This window comes from Sabethes cyaneus, chromosome 1, assembly GCF_943734655.1.
Source record: "Sabethes cyaneus chromosome 1, idSabCyanKW18_F2, whole genome shotgun sequence".
In the NCBI taxonomy this organism is placed as follows: domain Eukaryota; kingdom Metazoa; phylum Arthropoda; class Insecta; order Diptera; family Culicidae; genus Sabethes; species Sabethes cyaneus.
Window position 1 is genome coordinate 111,580,032 of NC_071353.1, and position 27,443 is coordinate 111,607,474.

Sequence of the window (27,443 nt, forward strand, 5' to 3'; positions counted from 1 at the left end):
TACACTGGACCCCCGTTCGTTTGAACGATTCCTCATGCAAACTAACGGGGTTAGTTTTCAATTTAAACAACTGGTAACTCTACATATGCAGGAACTTGTGTGATCTGGTCGCCCTGCTCTTTGTTATTGTTTTGGTGGTTTGATTCAGTTGGAAGTTGGAAGCAGCGAATATTTCATTCTCCGATCGGATTTCTAACATAATCGTTGGGAAAACGCAATGTGAAACAGAATAAACACGCTAGATCAGGACAAACAAATCGCGTTTATGCGCATAGTCTGCATAAGCAAATGATGTCATGTTGAGAATGACATTTGAACCATTTTTAATTTGCACGTTATGCAAACCAACGGGGTGCAAATTAAAAAGTGTTCAGATTAAAAGCGGTCAAACGAACGGGGGTCCACGGTACTATATGAAGAAGGCTTGGGAAAGTGATAAGCTACCCTACACACCTGCCCGGAAGGCATACAAGTGCCGTTCCATTACCACTGAATGGAACAGGGTCAAAAAAGTGGAAAGAATGATTTAAAAGAATCCAGCGAGGTCAATGAGGTTCAAGGCTCGGGAAATCGGGTGTTCGGACTTCTCAACCCGGCGAGTAATGGTCAAAAACCTTGGTTATTAGTCGTATGCACTACGCAGAGGTTAAATCATGAAAAAACTGGAGAGGGCGATATAAAGCAAAGTAAAGCAAGGCTACATGCTAGATGCTACATTCCGTTATCGAAAGTTGACCTTCTGTTTTTTATACGATAGACTCTAACAGCCAGCTGTTAGAGTACCGGACACTTGCGGGGCCAGTGCTACGATCCTATTGACTCTAATAGCCTAACAGCCAGCCGAGATTCAAACATACGATGACTAGCTTATTAGACCTGCATCCTACCTCGATGCCAACTGGGAGGCTAATGCCTCCGTATTTCTCTGAACAAGGATTAAAAGTAACAGCCGATGTATACCTGAAGGTTCTGAAGGATGTTCTTGTCCCGTGTCCCGTAGATGAAGGCAGTTGCTGCTGGCCGTCATTTCATCTTCCAACAAGACGGAGCACCTGTTCATAATGCCAACAAAACACAAAAATGGCTTGCTGAAAATGTTCCGGAGTTTTGGGAGAAGGGAATTTGCCCACCATAGCAGTCCCGATATCAATCCTTTGGATTATTTTCTGTGGGGCGCCGTCGAGCGGCATACCAATAGGACGCCTCACACCACGCTTAGGTTGCTCACAGCTAAGATCATCGAGGTAATGGCGTCTATGGATCGAAACATGGTGAAACGTGTATGCGGCAGTTTCCGGAAGCGTCTATCAACAGTCATTGAAAAGGATCGCGATTTTATCGCGATGTTACGAAAGAAAATAAACCATATACTGCAAAAATTCTTCGCGCTAGAACACTGCTAAAAAAGCTCGAGCATCTCTACAGCAAACCCAATATTCAGAAAGTGGTTATAGCTGGACGGATACGTTGGTCAGGACAGTTTGCTAGAATGCCGGACAACCAACATGCAAAAATGGTTTTCGCATCGAATCCGGTAGGAAGCAGACGAAGAGGAGCACAGCGAGTGAGGTGGCAAGACCAGGTGGAGCGAAATCTGGCGAGCACTGGGTGCTAGGACCGAATTAGATGGAGAAATTAGGCTACGCAGGCCTTGTCATAAGACGTTAGACCAACTAAGTAGGTAAGTAAGGTTATGTTTGAATAACCGTGGTTCTTTTTGAAGAACCGGTCATTTGAACACTCCTTGTGAACCGGTTCATTTGAACGGCCGTTTGCCCATCCCTGATAGTGGTGGGTAAAACGGCTCTTTTGTGTGAGCGGCTCCGAACCGTTTGCTGCTGCGAACCGATTCAAATGAGCGGCTCATGGTTCACGGTTCGCTTGTCCGCCAAGATGGCAGTTCTATAAATTACAATTCACGAATCAAACTTCGTGTCACTTTCGGGTACGCTTAAAGAATCGTGGTTATTTTTCAAGAGCCGTTCTTTTGAACGCTCTCTCTTGTGAGCCGTTCGTCCCTTTCCAATGAAGGATACATCGTTCAGATTAGGCGAATTCATTTTTGATCTGAATATTTGATAACTCTTCATTTTCTCATGTGCGCCATGTTTGACCATATGACCCTGTTTGACCATATGAATTTGTTGTTTTGATTTGACGAAAACTAACGTTTTGAAAATGTATCAAGTATGCGCGAACTTTCAACGTCCGGATTGTAGCAGATAGGAAATTTGCTTGGTAATTCGGCTAAAACGACTTATTTTAGGTGCTTGAGAGAGGTAAGTTGCATAAGGAGCAAGATGGGTTCGTCCACGGCGGTTCTTCGTCTACTTTCCCGATATGTAAAATGGAAAAACAGCATTAGAACCAACTTTGATGCAAATTACATTTAAACTATTACTTGGTATTAATATTTAGGAATGCCTCTTCAAAATTGACGAAAAGACAATCTAAGAATACCATTATTTTTCACTATATATAAGTCCTGGTGGTTTTCCTACCTGTTTTTGAATATGACGAAAAGAATCTGCTGGACATCTATTTAGCACGTCACGCAAATTTTGAACAAAATCAAATCCCCCTCTCCCCCTTATCACATTTTTCAAATATTCTAGACCCCCCTGAAAAAGTACGTCACATGGCGACACCCCCTCCATCATAACAAAAAAAATAGGTTCCTACCTTATTTCAAAAGCTCTCAAAACTCTTCTCTCGTTTTTATCCATTTTGTTCCCTCCACATCACTACTACTAAGCTGTATGAATTGCACAAACGGAATGGATATCAACAGTGTTTTAATCCTTAATGGATTGCCTCACACTTTTTCCAGGTAATAAGCTGAAACTTTCCGGAATGTTTTGTTTTAGATCAACTAAGAAAAGCACGCAAAAATGTATTTTTAAATTTGTCCCTGTGCCCCGCAACTGTACGCTGACAAAATGCAAGCGCAAGGACCTCCAGGGGGGTGGGGGGATGATATGCAGTTTTATGTAGCTTTATCGTTCCCGAGAGGTTATAACCTTATAACATTAGATTCGCATCCAGAAATACTCTCATTGACGTTCTCGCTTTCATCGGTTTCGCCTTTGCCTTCCGAAGGCAAAGTTACTAGTTTGAGCTGACTGAAAATTAGCAAGACCTGTTATGTTTCCAAGGCTGTAATTTCGTTATATGAAGCTTTGAGTAAAAACAGGTCGATAAACATCGACTCCCCCCCCCCCCCCCTCCCTCCCAACTCTCTATTTTCATTTAATTTATTTACACTTTTTGTGGGAGTTGGATAACTCTTGCGTGCGACTCAAATCTGCACAGATTTTTGTCCATCATAGACGAAAGAAATCTCGCATATCACGAAGTGCTGTTTTCGTATGACAAACTCCCGCATGAAAAATTATTTCACTAAGAAATGTAAGAAAGGTAAACCAGGTGAACGACTTGATAGTAGGATAGTTCCAATAGAAAGATAGAATCGATCCAATCAAATTAAGGGGGGACCCTGCTCTGGAAGACCGAAAGATAATAGATTTTCGTAAAAAAAATTCAGATGCTAGAATTATAGTTAAGTGTTGGGGTATTTTGGTTATTGGTTAAGGTATATTTGAAGATATATTTTGTATTTTTTGGATACCAAAATAGTGATTGTTATGCTGGTGGCAGGTGGGCGCGTGAATGCCCTCTAGAAAATAGTTCGTTGCTGGTGGGACGTGCCGGGAACCAACGGAGTATCGTAGAATGGATATCAAGGATGATTTCGAAGGTTATGTTAATACCTAAATTGTTACGTAGCGGTTTTTGAAAATTCGAAAAATTACCAAAATGGCGGTAATTTTTCCAAAAGAAAGGTGTTTTTTATCAAAACTCGCCAATTGAAAGCTCATAAAAAATTAAAAAATTGAGATATCAAAAAACGGCTACGTAACAATTTAGATAATTCATTTTCACATGCTAAAAATTTTTTTTAGCCAAATCGGTCCACTAGATTCTGAGATACACGTACCGCCAGCTAAAGAAACATGGTTTTGGGGCAAACGCGTTCGAAGTTTTGTACAGCAATGGACTTCGCTTGAGGTGACTCCACAATATTTGCCGTAAGTTTTCAATGACATCAGATATCAAAAAATACATTTGGCATAACATTTCTAAAGGTGTCAGTTTGTCTGTGGTGTAAGCATCTCGAACATGCAAAAAAATAAAATTCGATTTTTCCGACTTTCGAGAGTAGGGTCCCCCCTTAAGCATAAGCATTCGATGCGCTGAATTTCACGATATACGAAGAATATTAAGATATTTCTAGTAATTTCACAGCTTACACTATAAAAACTGCCATTAAATAACTTTTCTTTCACTTAATTCCCATAATACGAACCAGTTGCGATGGCGGCGGCGGCGATTTCCATTATAGTTACTATATATAGTAACTATAATTTCCATCAGCTGGAAACTGAAAAAATTCGGCTTTTTAAGCTCCCTGTTGTTCGTTTCAGGCAGGACAGCAAACAGCACTTCATTTTGGATGGAAAACAGCACAAATTTAAACGCTACAAACGAAAAATAAATCGAATTGAACGAAACAAACAAACACAAGAAACCGCGGACACTTTTCACACTTTTTTTCTAAACACGCTGCGCGGCCGCGAGCGTTTGTTTACATTTATGACAGTGTCGCCAGCTTTGTTAATTGCAAGACCTAATCTAATTTCACGAATTTCACGACGGTCTAACGGATCTAACGGAGGCAACTTATCTAATTTGAGGATTTTTTGATTAAAATGCAAAATTTGATGTAGATTTAATGAATGCAAGATTTAATAAAATGCAAAATTTGATGTTGATTTCATTTTAGCTTATGCTAAGAAACGACGTTGTTCGGATTTTTTTTAAAGCACAACCTTCAGAAAAATTTAAAATACGGTAATCACTAGGAATCGCTAAGAACTAAAGTAAACACATTTACGCACATAACGAATAAGGCTGCAAATTGCACTGTAAACCAAACCAATGCCTGCCTGCCTGCTAGGAGTGGGTGCGAACAAAGTGAATAGGGGAACTGTGGGTAAGACGAACAGGTTAAGAAGAACATCTAATATAATACAGAGAACTTATGATTTACAAAACCTAAATACAGTTTACTTCAATTCAATATATTGTTTTCAAAAGCAGCTAGTAAAATATTTAACAAAAATTGTAAATAAAATTACCTATTTTTTCAATGCAGACGTTACTTAAAAAGGTATTAAATCGAAATACTTCATGTTATGGGTAACATTTTAGAATTAAACCACTCAAAAATCTTCATTTTGATGGCAAAAAAGTTACATCCAAAAGCAGAATCACTTCCAATTTTCAGTTTTTCTGTACTTTATCAAAATTTGAAAGTACTAAATGATGATGAGAACGTTCAGAAATCATGAGAAAGTAAGCTGGTTGGATGCCCATCAAAACATTTACGAATTTAAATGCTTAACTGGTAGAATCAACTACCTGTCCGTCTTACCCACCCTGTTCGTCTTACCCTCAGTTCCCCAACAACGAACAGCGGAGAAAATAAATTCAAACTAAGCGGAAAAACTATAACCCGGCTCAGCAGGCAGGCGCAGGACCGTGATGAACAAACGAAAGAAAGAGGTAGGTGGCAAGCAGAAGGTAAAAACAATAAGACGAGGAAATCCATCTTCGGATGAGAACAAAATAAAGGCTTTCTGAATGTGTAAACTCTAAGAAATAGAAAAAATAAGCGGATTTTTTTTCAGGTTGTTTTTTAATATTTTATATCAATTATGCAGCTCACTGCAACGTATGTATATTGAAACTTAACTCAAATTAATCGAAAAAAAATTAAAGATTACAGATAATCCTTAGCATTGGTTATGTTTTCTTTCTTTTTTTCTTGCTTTAATCACCTTCGTCATATTTACAGAGTTGTATTTGTTCTCTAGCTTATAGTAGTATAGTAATAGTAGCAGTAGACAAATGCGCTTCGGCGAGATATAATTTGCAATCAATTTGTTTGTAGTAATTATTATATACTATCACTATCACTAGTATCAATGTCAAAAAAAAAGAAAACTATGTGAGAAACAATAATTAACGATGACAAATAAATCGGTTCCAGGGTAGTCTATATTTACAAAATTCAATTTCATCATTTAACTCTTTTCACAATGTCCTTAAAGTAGTTCATTCTAGCAGCGAAAAAAAAAATTAATTAGAACTATATAAAACCATACACAGTAGTGAAACATTTTGCGCGGGCTAATAGATCTTGTCCTATTAACATTAGATGCAAATCGGGTGGTCAATAATAGGAAGTCAAGCTTTCCCGGCCCCCTGCCCTCTCTGACGACGGGTGGGGTTGGCGGGAAACTCAAGAAACGAGTAAAGAAAAAATAATCTGGGTATCATCTACCCATTATGTTCAAAGTTAAGTATCATCAGCGTATTTCATGGCTCTGCTGTTGTGTGTTCATCGTAATTCACCATCTCTTGTTGTTGTGTTCACTTTTTAAACTTTTCCTTTAAGATTATATAGTAGGTATCTACCGTCTAAATTTGTTTTCTATATACAGTACTATTCAAACTAATCCTAGGAAACGTTCATAGTTCTTGTGTAATGTCTATAATATATAGTTAATTGCTTTAAAAGCGTTTCATTGTTTTCGGTGTTTTTTTTTACTTTTCAATAGAAATGTTCAAAATCTATAGTTATACAATTAATAAAGTAATAATAGTTCAACTCTAGTAAATCAATAAGCTTGCCATTTAACCGTTCGCTTACTATATTATATCATATTTTATATATCAACTTTAACTGCTGTGTAGCTTGAGAGTTAGGAAATTCACTTTGATCAAGAAAAAGTACACTCAAAATGAAAAAAAAACAACGAAAAAAAAGAGGAAACCAAACTAGAGAAGATTAAGTGCAGTAACAAGCGGCAAGCGAGAGTTTGATAAATGCACTGGATAGTAGTTTCGATAAATGCCATTGACAATTGTTTTGGTTTTTCTCTTTACCAATCGATCGAGATTGTGAGTGTGTGTGTGTGTTTGTGCTGACAACTCTTTTTTGCTCTTCCTCACTTTCCGTTCTGATAGCAACGAAGCTCAGTGAGGGAGGGTGTTCGTGTGAGGGGTGTATGGAAGGGATGAAAAGTTAGCTACGTACTTACGTTAGCACGCGAAGAGTAAATACTATCGGAGTTCGGAGCGCTTCACTTGCTGCTTGAGAAGCTTGAGAGCGCACAAACACGTTTCGAAATGAACTTCTTCAGGATCTCGCTTGCCCGGAATCCCCGCCGTTTGCGTCCTCGAGGATTCTGCTAATCTTCTGCTGTTCTGTTATTTTGCTTCTGTTTATGCTTCTCTTTTTGATTTGATGGTTTATATGAAAAGATTGGCTTTTATCAAAGTAAAATGATGAAAAACTGGACAGCTTTCGACGGTATGCCGAAAATGCCGGAACTCAATCGCTAAATCTATCTAGGGAAGTTTGCTTACGCATACACGACGACGCCTTGGCTCTTTCACTCACTGGTTCTTCACCGGTACGTTTTTGCTTTAACTTTATGCGTTATACTCTTTCGCTCCCTCGCACGTTCATTCCGTTCGTCTCAGTCTGGCTGTAGCGTGTTTATTGGCACCTGGGTTGAATGTTGTCGCATCATGTCGCACTTAAATCTGAAATCACATTTGTTTCCACACGTCCTCCTCAAATCCGTTCGTCCGTCCGACCGTCCGTCCTTTGGGAACTTTTTCTTTACTCCATCGACCGCCGCTGCGAATGCAGTGAAGTTCTCAGTTGCCGCACTCGTGCGTATAACCGCTGCTGCTGTTTTCGCAGTGCGTTGAGCTGTTCCTGTTCGCGATTGAGCCGCTGACAGAGGTTGGCCGCCTCCCGGAGAATGTTCACCTTCGGAGCTCGCTCCTTTTCCCGCAGGGTCGGGATCTGTCGTTTAAGCTCTTCGAACAGATTCTTCAAACCGATCCGCCGCTGGCGTTCCATGTCATTGTGAAGGTTACGTTTCTCGAGGGTTTCCAGCTCTTCGGAGGAATCGGAAATGGGTTTCTTACCGGGGATGCGTTGCTTTTTGTTGCGATGCTGATGATGGTGCCGACTTTTTCCGCTGCCCGAGCGGTGTTCCTCCTTGCTGGGTCGCTTGCGCGAGTTCCCACCTATACTGGACGAGTGGCCGGGCAGGGGCGTGTTGGTGCCAGAGATTGTCGTCGACGAGGCGGGCGTCAAATAGTTCGGTGACATGTAGGATGAAGTGGCGTACTTGCTGGGACTGCTGGTGTGCGAACTGCCACCGCTAGAATGATGTTCGTTTGCCAAGTCATCGTCGCTGTGCCGCCGCCGGTGGTGCTGCGTACCAGAAACCTGCTGCTGCTGCTGCTGTTGCTTGCGGGCAATTTTGTGCGCCACCCGATTCTGCAGGGCGCGACGATCACGCGCCGTCGGATTCGTCGGCAGATTTTTCTCGCCTATCGAGACAACGTCGATTTCTTCCTCTGCAAAAAAAAGAGAGAAAAAAACATTAAGGTGATTGACTATTCGTTTCTTCTTGCAATCGGAAAGTCACACGCAGCCACAGCATCAGCCACACAATCATGGCGCGCGCACAAGCGTAAACATTCTCACATCCGGTCAGTAATACACACAGTCTATTTGATTCATTTCTCATACAGGAAACCGCAAAGGAAAAATTTTCCCACCGCAGCGCAGCTGGTTGGCCAGCCAACCGACTTGACCTTGGACCTCAGCTCAATTCATATCAGCGAATGGAACACGCAGAATTCCCCCTCACTCGAAAGGCCCTTTATCAACACCGCACGGATCCCGGAGCGTTTCGACAATGTCAAGAGATTATTCGAATTGTCTTATCACTCCCCCCGGCCTGGTCAGTGTGTGTAAACGAGCGCGTTTCAATCAGTTGTAGTTGCTGACTGACGAAAAATCCAATTTAATCCATCCATCCAGAATAGTGAATGGAATCTTTGTTAGATTGTTACCACTGCTCTTATCAGAAGTGTAAAATTGTCACAGTTTGACGAGGTTACGTGACAAAGTAGATTAAGATAAGCAACTTTAATTAATTTGACAAGTTTTTGTGAATAAAGTTTTAGTTTTAGTGGAATTTAGTATCATTTTAATCTCTTTTATCGTACAAGTCAGAATTTTATCGCAAGGTAAGCACTTAGGATCGAAACCGTTGACTGTTCTTTTTGTTGGATTGAGCAAGCCGTTCCCAGAGGCCGCCAAAATGTGAAGCAGATAGGGAATAATTGATTGTTCACTCTGTATTAGAACAAACGAACTTCAACTTTGGCTTTTCGTCGTGGAAAACTCGCAGTAATAAGGCGTCAGGCGCAGTAATATGGTAGCAAATACCATAACCACTAGAATCGATTCCGGTTCCAAAGAGAGCTTCCGGAGAAAAATGGGTCACATTGTCCTCAAATTTTTGCCCATAGCTTTTGAATGAAATGTCCGATTGAGAGACAATTCAACATTGCAATTCAACATAACCTATTGGACCTAGCGGGTAAAATTACAAAACACAAACACACAAGGTGATGACCCGCCGGAGGCGGTACATCGATGCCTAATTTCCCATCTGCAACCAACAAACGCAACACCAAACTTCAACGGGAAGAAAAGCGAGTCATTGACCCAAATTGTGTCAGTCCGGATCGGGGTGGCGGTACCGGTGGCGCGGGCCAAAAACGACGCGAGTTGGTCGACGTGGATTTTGCACCGTCGAGAGTGCAATCACACCATTCTCGCTCGCCGGCCCGCAGTCGGTCGGTCGGTGTGAAGTGAAAGGCACCCAAGCCGGATTCCATCCGACGACGGTACGTACGACAAAAGCAGCCACAGGGTGTGCGCGTGTTTACCACCCTGCTGCTGTCCCTGCTGCTGCCCGGGCCTGCCATCAGAATTTTTGTCGTCGTGCAGGGAAAAAGAACATCTCGGCGAAAAGGCACAACCGCTCTGTGTTGATGGTGGTGGCACGCGGAGAGTACGCAAAGCGGCGAACCAACAAACCAAAACATACTCCACAAAAAAAAAACAGTGACCACAGCAGCAGGTGAAACCGCGTCCGTCGCCGTCACCTTGCGCTGCCATCATCTCTCCCGTCCCGTGTGTATATTTTATCCGTGATCCTCTCCCTTCACACAGTTTCTATTTTGGTTCTCTCGATTCATCACAACTTTGAAAGTCGAAAAGTGTTCCCATTGATCGATGAAAGGAGAAAAAATTAAATCACTTTCCCAAACTGCATATACCAAAAACTAAACAAGTAGGCGACAACGACGCTGGGCTGCTGGTAATGGCGACTGTGACTTTAGAAAGTAGTTCAACTTTAATCCCCCACGTTCGTTCGTTCGGCAAAACGCTGGAGTGGGAATATTAATAAATCAAGCCGCCTGGCTGGCAATTTCTCTACACCCTTTCCCTTCGATGCGATCTGCATCGAACAGGCCCCAACATTCCGATCAAATTGCTCCAATTTCTTCACCGTTTGCCATTGCGCGCGGCAAGCAGTGCCCGGTTGGTGGTGTATTCGCACACCCAATCCGGACGAAAAGAAATTTAAACAAAAAAACCCAGTCCGATTGCGTGTGCGGTCGCCGGCCACCACCTCCGCGGTCTCTCTGCCGCTCTCTCTCAGTCCCTCCACCCGACCCGTGACCCGTCCGGGTAAGGCAGTAAGCGAAAGAGCAGGAGGAGCAGCACGCAAGTCGGCCTTTAAATATACATTTTCCGCCTAGCAACAGCGCGCGCGATGCGAAATTCTGCGCTTTTTCGTTTCGCATTTCTCGTTGAACTCCGTCGTTCCTCTTACACACGAAATTTGCGAACGACCCAACCTATACAACAAACCGACGATGCCGCACGCTTACTCACACACACAAGCGCCCGGCGGAGTGTAGCCGTTTTTTGGCAAACTCTCCGAAAAACAAACCGGTACCAAACAGATTCGCACTGTCCGTCGTCGACTCAACACTCGGCACAACCACTGTCCGCGCGCCGTTGCGCACTTGCTGCTACTCTACTATGCTACCAACAAACGCCACCAACGACGAAGCTGTGCTGCTGTGAGCTGAGGTCGATGAATTATTACGCCAAATTTCGCGAGTGCATGCATGCAGTGACTGGCAGGCTGGCGGCTGTTCGACTGTCACAGCGCACTGCACACACGCGAGCAATTTGCATTGGACTCTTCCTCATGGAACTAAATTAGGGGGGGGGGGGTAATTTTCGCCTCCTCCGAATCAGTATTCAATAAACATTATCAAATTTCAGCAGAAGAAATTCTGGAACAAGTTATTTAGTTATTTACGACACATCACGAAATTCCCCGGAATCTCTCACTCTGGCAGCGCTGATTTCATCCGCCCCGTGCTGTGGCTGTGATGCTGCGCGTGAGAAGCAGAGTAAAAACCCTCTTTTGCTCTTGGGAGAGAGCGAGGGAGAGAATCCGTCACTGTCGTCAGGACGCAGCCAACGTCAATTGAACCGGTCCGTGGCCCGATAGGGCGCGCGGAGCCAGCGGTGCGACGGCGAAAAAAACTTGTTTTCTGAGCCAGTCAGTGGTGTGCTGTGGTGTTGTACCACGCCTCACCTCTTCTCTTTGATGACGGGCGATCGACGGACCGCCACGTAGAAACGGGAACTTTGGCTGCAATTGCTGACTATAGCACAGACCGATGAGGACGACGACGACCACGGACGGAGGCGAGTGAAGGCGCGACTGGTGGCGGACTTGACAAATATGCCAAGAATTTCTAGCCACTCGTACGGTATCTCTGCAATGGTGGTTCGTTCTCTGTGTAGTGGTGCCTGACTGTCCACGTGACAGTCTAGCCGCCGTGTTTCTTGCGGTGTGTGATTACAGCTAAACAGAATGACTAACTAAAAACCGACCGATGGCGCGGCAAATGATGGCGGTTTGGTGCACGTGAAAGGAGCGAAATAAAAAGAATAGTTCACTACGTGGCACCGCAGCACCGCCGAGAACCCGTTTTCTGTCCAAGACCCCCTTATTATTACCGGAGGTTCAGATTGAAAAGGCGTCTAACGACGACGACGAATGGCGTTTCTTAGAATTTCAATTTCGTCAGCAGCTGCTCGCATGCGAAAAAAGGTATGTAAATTTTTCGGTAAACAGCTGCCAACAGCGACGACGGCGACGACACGACAAAAACGCCGTACTGTCGGTGCTCCATGTGACCGATGTCAAGGCCGTGGTACGATTGCCTATTCCACTATTGCATAAAATTTAAATTTTTAATTGACCTCGCACGACACACCGAAACAAAGCGCTGCCACCGCTAGATTCGCGGGGAGCGCGGACAGCCGAAAATAAACGTTAGCTGCTACTACACTTCTGCTCGAAAGAGCTCTATTAGTTGAGCCCACACTTGCGGTGAGGATGCTTTGTTCGCTGTGGGACATTCGGTTGTCTGGAGATTTTAATGGAGCTTAATAGTCGCAGACTTAAACTCAGACAAAACAGACAAATTTGCAGAGCAAAAATAAGCACACAAATACGTCGTTAGTGATTGCATCACACACAGGGTGCTGTGGTGTTGGATAGGGTTTTTTTTTTCTAACCACTCAGTTCAGTTGCGCGCCGTCTTGGAACAAGGACAGGGCGCGGTTATGGGCGATCGTTTCTGATTGATAATGAAGAAAAAATACTAACCAGCTGCTTTCAAAGCAGCACAAGTCGAGCAAAGTGAAAGCTGTCTGGAGGTTGAATTTTATGCTCAATAATCTGTGTGCACACCAACCAACAGTGAGCAAAGGCCAGTTGGACAAAAAGAAACCGATCACACCGATTAGTTCCTCCAATATAAAATGCCACTTGAGAAAATCTGTTGCGGCCGGAAAATGCGACCTTGATTTTTCCACCAAATCAACTGCGCGCTTGGAAAACAGGTTTGTCCTGGGAACCGGTTGTGTGTGCGGATTGCTGGAGAGCAGGGAGTTTGCTTTCACACCAAACGCGAAGCCGCCAAACTAGAGGGTCGCGAAAACAATAACGACGAGATTGTGGCCATCGAACTTTCCCATCCTTTCTAGGACGAGGGGACGTAGCGCGCAGACAGACAGACAGTTGCGACACGAGAGTTCGTGCAATTTTGCTAACCTCCACCATATTTATTAAAATGTTCCCGAATGCACACCAACATTTCCTCGGTGGACAGCGACGAACCGGTTCCGGTGACAGAAGCGGCAAGATGCTGCTTTTTGTTGTCTGGAGACGCCCTAATCCAGCAAGAGAGAGAGCAAAAAAAAAACATTCCACAACTGATTCTACTGCATTGCCCCAACCCGTGGGATCTTTCCGGTAACCAGAGAAGGATGAGTCAGACACGAGACATGTTTCCCTGCCGCAATCCGCAAGGTCTCTCCCGAATCTGCGTCTTTCGGTCACTCCCATCAACCAACCGAGTGCAGATGTATTATTACACCAACTTGTGAAATAATCATTCCCGCAGTTTACTACTACTGCTACTATTTTACCACTACCAGTGGCGGGAATCTAACACACCGCGGTGGGGTTTTCCCTGTAAACTCATCAGCATAGGAGAAAAAAAAACTGTCGAAGGTCGAATGAGTCCTTGGGACTGCCACCCATCATCCTAGAGAAATCACCAGTATATAACCCCCATCCCGTCGTCGTCCTGAGCTTAGCCAAAAGCTCTCTCCTCTCCCGGTCCTAGTACAAGGCTATCCGCCCGAAAAAAAGGGCGTCGGGAGTAATGAACTCCAAACCGGTGTGACCTTGGATGTCGCACACGCACTTCGGTAATAAAACCTTTATCCTTCCTCTTCATCCATCAAAGCATTATTATGCCCATCATAAAAATGGCTCAGCCACTGTGTATAAACCAAGAGCCACAACGTTTTACGACTTTTCCTAAGAAAATTACTTTTACTCGCTCGATAACGGGACACAGCCTGCCACAGCAGCAGCGAGAAAATTTTCCATATTTTAACTTTTCCCGCCAACGCACTTTCGCGCGCGCACACACAGGCAATTTCCGCCGACGACGGAGATGATGGTCCGCGTTTATTGACCGTCGGCGACGGCAGCCGGATTTCACAACGTACTTACTATCACACTGCAGCAGGGATGCGTGTGCGCATGACACTCGCTGTTCGGTTCTCTCAATTTCCACCGAACCGCGCCTTGTGACGTCACGCTGGATTTTCTCTACGATGCATAGGGACGGGGGGAGCAGAAGAAGCTGGCAGCAGGGGAGCATATGAAAAAGTAGCCCGAATGGGGAGCAGTATCGATTTTTCCACCGAACATACTCGTAGGTACAAGCTAAAGCCGCGTCGTATAGGGAATGATAGTCGACAGATGGAGAGGACAGGGGGGATCGACCCCCCCGGAAGCGCACGACATACACGACGACGACGACGACGACGACGACAACGACTACGTTGGGTGGCGGCTAGCTGGCTGAGTAGAAGCAGCGCACCGGAAGTACGGAAATGGGAGTGATGATAGTGCGTCTGTGCTGCTGCTGCTGCTGCTGCAGGGTCGTCCATAACGGCAAGGCGGAATCGTCTGTGTCCGATGTGGAAACCCGACAGGAGAGATATATAACTTCTTGTGCTAGGTAATGGCGTGATACGACGCGGTAGTGATGAAGAGAAAAAAGGAAAAAGGACGCCACCGGCAGCCGAGCCCAGGGAGGGAAGAGTTGAGCAACGGAATATCTGCATTGATTTTTTTTTGCTCTGCACAGCAACGATGCTTTAACTATTTATTTGGTAATGTAGTTTTCAAAAATTTTAGGAAATTATTATGGACAATTGTCCGTAGAAACGTAACAAAATTGAAATCATTTTGATTAGTTTATCGCAGCTTTTCGTCCAGAAATTTTCCCATTACTTTTCTAGCAAGCTTTACCTTAGGGACATCTGTTAAGTGCACCCCACCCAATATTGTCCACAAAAACTGGCAAAAAAGATGATTTTCAGGAAGGATTTTTCGCACTCACATCCATTCACTTCGAATTAGATTAAGCAAAAAAAAGGCTTAGAAAGGGTAGCAAAACTTACCGGAATCGGAGGGTGTATCGACGCCGAGCTCGTTTACGCTACAACTGTAGCGGTTCTTCGGTCTGGTGTAGCTGTGATCGCCGACGTGCGTGCCCTGGTGGTACTCGTACGCGGAGGATGATACTGGCGAGGAGGACGACGAAGAGGGGCTCATCTCCTGATGGTGAGCATGGGTGTAGCCGCCGGGCAGTAGATCGCCACCGTTACGGCCGCCTCCGCCTCCCTCACCACTACACCAACTGCTGCTGCCGTTGACATCGGACTCGGTTTCGCTATCCTGGCCGTCTTCCTTCAGCTCTTCCAGATCGTTCAGCAGGTCGGTAAGGGAGCCTATTTCGCTAGAGGCACGCGTTAGGTGTAAGCTGTCGCTACTGTCCTCTAGTTCTTCCTTGATCATGTTGATGATTCGGTGCGAAGACGCTTCGTCATTATGATGCCCATGATGAGCGTAAGGACGCGAGCTGCATCGATTGGTCAGCCGAAATTGATTGGAACCGATCGTACAGGTGGCCAGATCAATGTTATGCTTGAACTCCGGTGGATCGTCGTCCAAACTAAGCGGAGTGTCCGGTCGTGTATGCAGTGCCAACGGACCTTCCCGTTCCCGCAGGAAGTCTGTGGTTGAAATTGTTGGAACTCGACTGATTTGCTGCTGTTGCGGTTTGCTGCGGGGGTTTATCAGTAGTGATCGTCCCGCAGGAATCTGCGCTGTCTGAGCTTTGAATGGAGCTACTTTTTGTGTAACATTGTTGTTAATATTCAGAACCGAGCTGTTCGTCAAGATGGGCTTTTGTTGCGTAGCAGCGACATTACTGTTCAAACTGGCAGCCGCAACGGCTGTGACTGTGTTGAAATTCCCCGTTCCGACCGCAGGCGACTGCTCCTGAGCGTTGTCTGTGTTATTTGTACTATTGTTGTTCATTCGGCCGCCCATTTTTCCCGGGTGGCTCTGGTCGGCGCACGATCCGGACCACATGCAGTCGTGGTTCCGAATCTGCTGCTTAGAGGAAATCAGCTGCTCTTCCCAGCCGAATCCGTTGCTGTAGCTCTGCTCAAGCTCTGAGGCTTCGACGTTTAGGAATTCCAACGTCGGAAAATCCATCAGTTTGAAATCGAGACCGATTTCGCCCTCCAAATCGACCGAATCATCCCAGAAGGGCTCTGGTTTCTTGGCCAAAATCATTTTTACGTTCAGTTAAAAACTTGATTTACTTAAATCTGCTAAGCGTTTGTGTTTTTTTTATTTTACTTAAATGCTAAGTGCTGCCCGGCTGCTTAGCAGAGAGCACGCTTCTACGTTTGCGGGTGTACTTCTTTTGGGTTCACTTTATCACAATCCGGTCTGTAATCTGTATCACTTAATTAGTCTGCTGAGCTTGCAGACGCGTTTTTTTCTGCAAAGAAAAAAGAAACAAAGTTTAAAATTAAAAATTTGTAATTCGAATACTATTTCATAAAGTAGGTATCATAAGAGAAATTTAATCTTATCAGCGACAGCAGTGTGTACAAGATTTCATCCCATACGTCAAAATAGTGGGGTAAATTGGAGCATTGATAAAAAATTGAACAACCCGACAGTTCGACCTCGTTTCGATTCGTTTTTATTCCTCTGTGCCGCCGGCGGCGTTATCAACCGTTCGCATATTTTCGTATAGGTATAAGCAGAGCCTTGGTCACGCTCACACGCTCTTTATCTGTTAATCAAAATCTTCAATTAGGAAAGTCATGCTGAACAAAAAAAGAAACCGAAGCAATGAAGGAGGCGCGCGATGGTGGCAAGAAGAAGGATCTGTTTCCCACACCGTCATTTCACTCTGCGGGGGATTTGGCCGGACGGTGACAAGACAGCGAACTGCCGCTGCCGCCGCAGCGGTGGCAAGCTGAACGGGGCGAGAAATATGGATGTTTATACCGGCTTTTTCAGTCTCTCTTTTGAGTTTTGTGACCGAGCCGAGCAGTCACTGCTGCCGGGGCGGCTGCTGCTGGTGCTGCTAGTGCCATTAATCATTACAAATACACACTCGCACATGCATCGGGCTGGCCTCGTCTAATGCGGGCATGCGACCGCGAGTTGCAATAATAAATAGATTATGTTATTATCATTAACTTTGTACTCTCTGACTGACGGAGATTTGATTGGCAGCGAGAGGAAACGACGCCCCAGGCGGCATTGGCTGGTCTAATCGGTTGATTCGCTGCGCGAAATGAGGTCGAAAAATCTGCAATTTCATCCGAATAGTGCTGGTGGTAGTATCACAGTTGTAGTAATAGCCTACTACGAGCGCGATTCCGCCGCTACCACCGCTGACGCAAGCAATTTATTATATAACACAACCAGCCGCCGGCGGCGCTAGCGTTGGCGGCGTGTATTTCATCGATTTCCCTTTTGCTCTTTCGGGTGGCATGCGTTCCGTTCCGTTCGGAGGAAAAATTGGACGCCTCTGTCCTCGCCCACACAGTTCCTGCCGTCTTCCGGAACGAACCCAAATTCGAATGAATTGCAGCAGCAGCAAAGCAGCAAATGAAAGAGTCTCTTTGCTACCATACAAGGCAACAAGACGGGCCGGCTCCGCCGCAGTCCTAGTCAGTCGGTCGGTCGACCGGGTGTGGGACAACCATAGGTTAATCCTTTTTCGATGCTCGATGCATCGTACCATATGGTGCATGGTGCCTTTGGCACGCCGCACAATTCGCAAAGATGAGCATTTTTTGGGTCAACTGGCAGTCCAAGTGGTTAATAAACTAGCTGGGTAGCTCGCCACAGCAAAATGATGAAAACCAACAGGCTAAGGTTTTGTTTGAGCCGATCGGTAATATTACGGCACGCCCTGTTTTCTACTAATGTGAAATGTGAGTTAATAAAAATCTTATTTTTTTATTTTCATTTGCAAAATTACTTTGTTTGACATTGAGATAACAAATAAAATTAAACATAAGCATATTTGCTTCATTTTCTGCATTCCTTTTGTATTCCTACACATTTCTGATAAAGAAACAGATATGTCTGGTTCGTTTTTGCCAAAAAGAAATCCGTTTGTTTGGTTGCAGGTAAAGACAAAAGACATTCGGTGTCTGCATTGTATTCCAGCAAACTTATTTCTTTGAAAAAATGTATGCTTATCTTAATAACTAAAACTATAGATTTTTGACTTTCAGTTAACTGTGTAGAAATTTTTACAGTTTCCGAAAAAAAAACATAAAAAATAGTATCTTTAATTTAACCATCATTTAAAAAAACTTTCAGTTTTATTCGAAGGCTTTTCTTGAAAATACTAGTTAGAATATCTTTGATTTAGCACTACAATGATTGAGATTGATTCAGCGGATCAAAAATTATGAATTTTAAAATTTCCCAAAGACAAAATTAAAGCACTTTTGAATTCCAATCAGACACATTGAACACATTTTCACAAAATTGCTGGTCTATTATTCATGCTAGTCATAAAATCATATCTTCACGTCCTTTAGAACACATTTGTTAAAAGTGATTAGTATTTTGCCAACTATTTTATGCTTCCAAAATCAAACATTTTAACTAGAAATAAACTCGACGTATCAGTCCTGCTCTATTTGTTCTGTTCCATTGTCGTAACGAGATTCCCCAAAAAAAAATTTTAGAAAATTCTAATCATAAATTAAAATATTAGTGACTTAGTAGTCAAACCGTGTACAATTTGGTCGTTCTTGCTTGAGAAGTTTAGAAATCGTGACAAAAATTACTCCAAAGATGTTTTCAATTAAATTTTCAAACGCGAAAAGAGGGTAAGTTACTTTAAACAAGCTCGTGCTTCCTTGCAAATGTACCGAAAGTGACAAAAATAAGACATACCGTAGCATTTTGACACTTACAGTAATTTTTCAATAGCGGGCATTCGAAAATCAAAAAATTTGATTTGTGATCGACTGGTGTAAAACTCAATCAGAAAGTCGCTCAAAACATGACACCAATTTTAATGACGCTTGTTTGGAAAAAAAAACTTTCTACCTGAGACAGGTAGTTCTCCAAAGTCAAGAGCCAAAAGTGTTTGGTAGTTCATAGGACCCCGAAAAAATCATCAAATAAACTTGAAAGCAGCAAAAAAAATAATTTGAGGCTGATATTACCGGGAGTCACAAACTATGGATTATAGACACATTATAACACCACTGCAATTGTCAAAAAAATTATTAGGAAAAAAGTTTCACTTTAACATTGGCATCGCAGCATCCACTTATAAGCACTAAAATTCAAATCCAAAAAACTAAGGAAAAAAATATACGCACTGTGTCTTAATAATTGAAAATGTCAGTAGACCTATTTTTCATCGATAAAAAAAACTCATTTCGTCACCACTAACACCATTCTAGGCAACCAACAATTCCGTTCCTGCCGCCCACTCGATCAATTTAAGCCGCCCCAACACAAAACACAACCGACCGACCAGGTTTCAATTACACGCAGCACCCCCTGCTGACCTATCTGTTTATGTGGGGGAGCCTTCCTTCATTGACCATAAAAAAAACTAAATTAAGCCCTTTAGCTTACCTTAGACACTGGTTTAGTGTTCTCCTTGACGATGATCAATAGCCGCTGCTAGGCCTCAGCATCAATAGCTTGCTTATCCTTCTGCTGCTGCTGTTTGCTGCTGCTCCTGCAATCTATGCTACGCGGGCTGAATCAACAGTGCACTCGCGGGGTTCGTTTTTCACCACAAACCACCAACAAACGAACGACCAACGACAACAGGATTCGCTGAACACTGTGTTCCACTTCCTCTCGGTACTATTGTTTCGCCCGAATACGAAGTTTACGAATATTTTTCACACACTTAATTTTTCGCGGTCGCTCAGACGACAGTCACTTTTGGCTCGAACCGTACGGAACGATTGAGCAGAACGACCCTATTACGGTACAGTTAGTCGGTATTGTTCGATCTTTTGTTCGAGTTCTCCTCACCACAAAACAAGGCTGCTTCTGCTTCTGCTGCTGCTTTTTGTGACGAGAGTGTATCTGTAGCAATCTATTGTTTATCTTCGTGCGCTGATGCCCGAATCGCCGCAGTGTAGATAACTCAATTATTGATGATGATCCTCTACAACAAGTACTGATAGGCTGTGAAGGTATTCTTACCGGCATGACACCCTCGCACGATCAGGCTGCAAATTATATCCCCAAGCGCGCCCGCCCTTTCTGCTTTGTCTGGTATTGTTTTGCGCGGCCGGTACTTGGTCACTTTTGTGTTTGTCAGTTTAATTGTTATAGCACTTTTGACATTTATTTTTTTCACTTATTACAAAATCGAAACACCAAGGTCACACAGTAGACGTAAGCCAGAACTGTTAGTTTCTCCAACTTCGCTGCTGTTTTTGCCACTGGTGCTGTGTTGCAAGATGAAGATTTCTTCTGTAAATCTTCCCACTAAAACACTGCTCCGAGTAAACCGACTTTCATTTGCCACTGTTGGTACAAAACCGAAGGAGGTTAATTCCATCAAGAGAAGAAATCACTGCTTCCTTATTCGATTTCGAAAAAAAGCAGCTTAGCTTTTTTCCCTTTTCTTTTTTTCTATTCTCAAAAGGCGGGTAGAAATTCCCGGCCGGCGAGAAGCAAAATCCACGCACTAAACAGTAAAACGCGTGCTATTCAGATGCTGTCTGAAAAGACACTGAGCTGCTAGTTGGTGACTTGGTCGCACCGAGACTGGCTTCTTGTTTCCTCGCTGCTCCGCCGCTGCTGCTGACTGCTAGAGTGCTAGCTGCTAGCTAGCTTCTTTTACCGATCAAAGCTTACTTGAATTCAATCTTGTTTGGTTTTATACAAACCAAACACACTCACACTTAACTACCTACACTACAGCCGAGACGTTTATTCTGCTTCCTACCTCGCGCACGGTTTACTCTCTTTCGCTTTGAACCACCTTCTCACGAGAAAAAAAAACACTTGGCCGCGATGCTTTTGCAATGGTATGCGTGTGGTAATGATGAACGGTATAGAAGAAAAAACGCGACGAGCAAGCGAGAAAAAAGCCCACCACTCTGGCGCACTGTTCCCGTAGCAATGAAAGCGAAGGACCAAGCGACAGTATATTTTACGCCGATTCGCTCGCAGTCGCAGTCCCGTCCCGTAGTCAGTTCAGTTGTCACGCGACGCAAGACCGTCTCCCAAAAATTTTGTCTTCCTCTCGCACAATCTAGCTCTACAGACTACAGCACAGCCTTGGTGATTCACCGTAAAACGATGACGCTACGCAATCCACCACACCAGTTTCCACGTCGATCGGTTCAATCCAACCGTGTGTAAACTACTATTTTTCTGTAGTAGTAGTAGTAGTAGTAGTAGTAGTGGTTTAGTATAGTACCAATTAGATTGCCTTTTTTCATACCATATTGCGAGCGCCCCATAAAATCTACTCAATCTATTATCGTTTCTTTTCTTATAACCCTATACCCGTGTATGTTATCATCATAATCCCGTGATAGCGATCGCCGCGAACTGGAGATGGAGACGCCGGGCCACTGTTGCCGGGTGCTGCTGGCTAGTTTCTCACGTTACCAACACAACAAATCGTCACGCGCGCCACGCTGCTCTCGCTTATTCCCTACCCACTCACTCTTTCTATACAAACCGAACACTCTGTTGATGTTGTGTGTACCGACCGAGCCGAGTATGCCGGCATTTTGGTATATATTTATATTGAAGTACATAACAGCAAGCGGGACGTGGCGTGGCGTGGAAAGCTCGCGTGTAATTCAAGAACCTATACTATTGCATACCTACCAACAAAAGATAGCAACGAAAAGAGCTTTTCCAACTGTTCAGTTAGTAAACGTACGTACAAACCAAGGCACTGATCAATGGAAAGAACGTCTGGAAGGAAGAAGGGTAACGGGTATTCAGCTAGCGCGTGTGTAACCTGAAACGAGTTTGTATTGGATTGCCTTATATACAAACATAAATAATAACACACGTGTACAGTATTCTGACCCTGCTCCACTCGCTTCGTGGAGCAGCTCACTTCTGGGTTGTGGTGTTCTTCAAACGTAGAACAAGCTACCGTACCGTGGAAGGTGGAAGAGGTGAGTCTGATTCTCTCTTCTAGCCAGCACAGTTGGCGCTAAAAATCTTTCCGTAAGTGCACCTCAATTGGCACAATGGGCTAAAATAAGGCCATTGCAAATTTATTGTTAAAGTTTTTGCCACTGCTTGGAAATTTGGTTGCAAAATCGGGGGGCAAAAAATAATTTGTAGGATATACTTCAAAAATTTTTGACGTAGGACTACGTCTTACGGCAAGTTTTGAGATAGGGTGTCATTCCAAAAAATCGAAAAATGCGAGCGTCACGAAAAATGAAAGGTTTTGAGCGCTAATAGCTCAACGGTTTTCCAATAGATTTTCAATATTCTTACACCAATCGATCGGAAAATCTTCTAAGAATTGACCAAAATGAAGAAAAGTATCAATTCTTGATGTTGAACTATTGAAAAATTGAAAAATAATGAACCTATGTTTTACCAGAATTCTCGCTTCGTGATTGGTTGGAAGATTCTTTGCATTGATCTAAACCTATACAAATTTGATATCTGTGCTTGGGAAGTAAGCCAAAACAAGTGACCATGTTTCCTCATTTCAACAAGATTTCTTAATCTTAACACCGCGGTTAAACCTAGACCATTTTGATGTCCTTGCTTGAGAAGTACGCCAGAGACAAAGCCTCCTCGTGCCAACAGATTTCTTACGAACGCGATTAAACCTAGTCCAATTTGATGTCTGTGTTAGGGAAGTGTGCCAGAAAAAACGACACAAGTTCGTTGTCCCAACAGATCGCAAAATATTTACTGCGACACGATTTAACCTCGGCGAATTTGATATCTGTGTTGGAAAAATGTGCTACAGCTGTAGTGTTCGGTTATAATAGGACTCTGTATGAATACGCATGCTTGCCGTTTCATTAGAAGTATAGTGAAAAGATGTGCTGTTGATAAAATAAGATTGAATTGGTAAAATCTCTTCAACGATGGGTAATAAAAACAATCTTTAATTTCAGTAAGGTAGCAGGAAAGCAATAGTTTGTGTTCTTGATTTTGTTAAATTGTTTTCAAATGCACAATCTTTTGAGAATTCAACGTATGCAATGTTACTACTTTGATAAATGTTACATATAACGCATGTAGCATGTATATATGTTGCATATAGCATGTATACATGAAGAATCGAATGATTACAAGCATGAATACATGTTACTATCACTACAAAGAGACTTACGTAGTCCTGCGTCACCTATATATGCGGTCGTGTCTTGTACACAACCCCTCTGATTTTTTAGAGAATCAATTCCCTGTGGGCTCTACAGCGTGAAAAACTCTAAAAATGAGTGTACGATTGGAGTTAATGCTTCTAAAACGAAACAGAAATGGAAATTCGAACAATGAAATTTATGAAAATCGGCAAAAAAAATTCTTTTATTTTTGTCTTTCGTTTTGTAGGTTTTTGCAAATAATAACGTCTATATGAAAAGCAAGAATAGATTTAGTTTTCACTTTAAACATTTCACATTTAAACTTTAGTAAAAATGCTTAAAATATATATTTTTGTGGTCGAATAAAAAAATATCTTAGTTGTTTTTCGCCCACCCCCCCTTCAGGGGCCCAACGCCGGAAGAACAAAAACTTTATAAAATATTTGTAATTGCCTACTCTTTTTTCGAGTTCTTTTGGCGATAAAACCCACAGATACCTAAGGCCATTGTAAATAATTTCAAAAGTTTTTGTCACCCCCCCCCCCCTCCTTGGAAATTGGCTTGAAAAATCGAGGGACAAAAAAATAACTTGTAAGATACGAGTTAATTTTTGCCTTTCTACTATTCAAATATGTAGTATAAAGGTATAGAAATCACTTGGAAAACCGGAAATGGAAAAAAGGTCCTGCGGGCCGAATGTCATATACCATTCGACTCAGTTTCGAAAACTGAGCATTTTCTCTCTCTCTGTGTGTGTGTGTGTGTGTGTGTGTGTGTGTGTGTGTGTGTGTGTGTGTGTGTGTGTGTGTGTGTGTGTGTGTGTGTGTGTGTGTGTGTGTGTGTGTGTGTGTGTGTGTGTGTGTGTGTGTGTGTGTGTGTGTGTGTGTGTGTGTGTGTGTGTGTGTGTGTGTGTGTGTGTGTGTGTGTGTGTGTGTGTGTGTGTGTGTGTGTGTGTGTGTGTGTGTGTGTGTGTGTGTGTGTGTGTGTGTGTGTGTGTGTGTGTGTGTGTGTGTGTGTGTGTGTGTGTGTGTGTGTGTGTGTGTGTGTGTGTGTGTGTGTGTGTGTGTGTGTGTGTGTGTGTGTGTGTGTGTGTGTGTGTGTGTGTGTGTGTGTGTGTGTGTGTGTGTGTGTGTGTGTGTGTGTGTGTGTGTGTGTGTGTGTGTGTGTGTGTGTGTGTGTGTGTGTGTGTGTGTGTGTGTGTGTGTGTGTGTGTGTGTGTGTGTGTGTGTGTGTAACGCTTTTAATCTCACTCACTTTTCTCGGAGATGGCTGGACCGATTTTAATGTTCTTAGTGTCAAATGAAAGGTCTAGGTGTCCCATAGGTCTTTGTTGAATTTCATACTGATCGGACTTTTAGTTCAAAAGTTATGTATAAAAATACGAAAAATATGGGACTTCATTATCTCATAGATCGCTTAACCGATTTGAACAAAATTGATTGCATATGAAAGAGGAGTCTTGCAAACCCTTAACTTCCAAATTTCATGACGATTGGACTTGTAGTTTGAAAGTTACATAAAGAAATGTGAAAAATAGTATTTAAAACATATTTTTGTAACATATAAGCATCAATTCAATGAAAAACATCACACATTTTATTATTATTTGAAAATTACTGCTGAGATCTATCAAACGAAACCGAGTTATTTAAAATCGGACGGTTCATTCAAAAGTTATTCAAACTTTAACACTTAAGCACCGTATATTAAACCGTTAAAACGTGTGAAATCAAAACATATCAATCAAATGTTGATTGTATTCAATATGTGTGATGTATGTGTGCGTGTATGTATGTATGTATGTATGTATGTGTGTATGTGATGACAATTTGCAATGAAATTCAAGAAAAGTGAGAAACATGTCAATTGTCTGAAGTTTTTGAAGCCTCTTAGTGGAATACGAACTCTGAAATTAAAGAAAAGAAAAAATTTTTACCGACTAAATTCCACTATTTAATATTTATTCGCGACAGATACGTATACGCTTTGAAATAAGACACTGATGAAGCCTGCACGTCGTAGACGAACTACGTGTCTGTTGCAAATAAATATTAAATAGTGGGATTCAATCGAAAAGTTTTTTTCTTTTCTTTGATTTCACATTTCAATTGTCATTTTCTTCACTTGCACTTGCATCATAACCCTCTAACCTCATTCTAACCCTCTAACATTGTAAAAACGATGCGATCAAGCTAATCAAGTCTATCTTTTCATGAAAGTACATTCAAAAGAAGCTTAAATTTTGATTTTCATGCAAAAATTATTATCTGAAAGAGCGCCAGCTAAGAAAAAGTTCAATTTCTCTTTTTCATATCTAATGCTCTATTCAGTTGTTTTTTCTAATTCAGATATATTGCAAAATTGAAGTGAAGCAAACTAATAGTAGAATTTTGAGATTAATTAATTTGTTGTCGATATCCTTTTTCTTCAAAAGCGAAGTATAATAATAATTTTTATGAACTCTTGTTTTTCAAAGATGCTAACTTTTGAACGCATGGTATTAATATCAAAATATAAAAAAATCTACTATGAACCATATTTCATATTGTCAATTCAAAACAAGTTTCGTATGTGGCTCTGAAGCCCGAAAGTTAAGGCCGACCGATTATAAAACTAAATAAGGTGTTCATCAAGTAACATAAATGACGCTTAAAAGTATTTACGCACCCAAGGAAAGAAAATATAATTGTTCTACGCAATACGTTGTGAATTTCACTGGCAAATAAGGATTTTGAGTAATACGGAACGGATATTTAAAAAAATAGTCAAGTTAATTATAGATGTTCCTGAGAAATTAAATAATGATTATTGTGGCAGTAGAAAGGCTAGGTCACGCCGCTACGTGGATTAATTCGGGTTTTTTTTTTTTCATAAAATCAATTGTCTGTGGGTTCTACAGCCTGAAAAATGAGTGTACAAGTTGAGTTAATGCCTCTAGCACGAAACAGAAATGAAAATTCGAACAACGGAATTTCCGATAATCGGCCGAAAAATTTTTCTTTCGTTTTTGTCTTTTTTCGTAGATTTTCGCATGGAAAATAATAACGTATACCTATATTAAGAGCAAGAATAGATTTGGTTTTCACGTTAAAACTTCAAGTAAAAATGCCTGAAATCAATTTTTTTTGCTCGAATAAAAAAATCTCTGTTTTTTTCGCCCCCCCCTTCAGTGACCTAACACCGGAAGGACAAAAACTTTATAAAATATTTGTAATGGCCTAATTGATTTTATACAAAAAAAATTTACTCAAGCTTAACAATTTTTTTGTCCCCTGATTTTTAGATCCAATTTTGAAGAACGGGGGGACAAAAACTTTAAAAATAATTTGCAATGCCTATATTGATTTCATAAACCATATCATATACCTGACTGGGAGCGTGTCGCGCCAAATGGCCAACATAAAGGGTGTCCCACATCATATTGCACCACAAAAGAAGCGCTGTAGAAAATTACCCATTGGCTATTTTCTCTTGAAAATTTTTGTAGAAGTAGTTTAGAGTGTATTGTTTACATTGTATTTTTATCGCGGTCAGTTTTTCGAAAATTGGAAAAAATGGTGTCACCCGAAAAGCAACGGTGAATTTATTTTGCACAAACGCGTGGAAAATCCTCAACTCTCTCATCATGGATGATGAGACTTACCCCAAGTAACAATTCTAAAGCAACTTGGTTTTACTTGAATTTTATAAAGGTTTTAATGCGGTATTAATCATTCCCTCTGGGTTTATTGTGGTATTGCGTAGTACCAAGAGGATACGAGTCCAAATACACATCGCTAGCTAGAAAACCATAATAAAACTGTTAATAAAGCAAATTTATTGTGGTTGCTTATATTATCACGTTAAAACTTGCTGGCTACACCACGTCTCTTATAAAGTTACGATAAGTGTGGCGCAGCAATACAAAATTGCGCACCAACCAAAATTGATCTTATCGCGGTTACTTGTCAAACCAGAATAAATCTGTTAGTTTTATAGAGCTATTAAAATGGTAACACCCTGACCAGACAGTTTTTTGCTGCTATTATGATGCTATACCAAAGTTCAACACCAAAAACATTTTTTATGCGAAACCATATTGCCATATTCTAGTATTTTGTTTTAACTCGCAAACTACAATTCATCAAAGCAAAGTGTTTTG

The 27,443-nt window shown here is 42.2% G+C and overlaps 1 protein-coding gene across 2 annotated transcripts in view; it reads right to left on the reverse strand.

Moving 5' to 3' along the window:
- Window positions 1-5,753: 5,753 nt before the first annotated feature.
- LOC128732582 (myc protein) overlaps window positions 5,754-27,443 on the reverse strand; it is a 168,737-nt gene continuing 147,047 nt past the window's right edge. Inside the window, exons 1-3 of one of the 2 annotated variants that reach the window (XM_053825864.1) lie at window positions 19,611-21,098; window positions 15,086-16,479; window positions 5,754-8,505 (exon numbers count right to left, since the gene is read on the reverse strand). In XM_053825864.1, coding sequence (XP_053681839.1) covers window positions 7,754-8,505; window positions 15,086-16,268 — 1,935 coding nt within the window. In that variant the 5' untranslated portion in view covers window positions 16,269-16,479; window positions 19,611-21,098 and the 3' untranslated portion in view covers window positions 5,754-7,753. Of the gene's footprint in view, window positions 8,506-15,085; window positions 16,480-19,610; window positions 21,099-27,443 lie in introns of those variants that run through there. The other variant, XM_053825865.1, reaches the window with a different exon arrangement.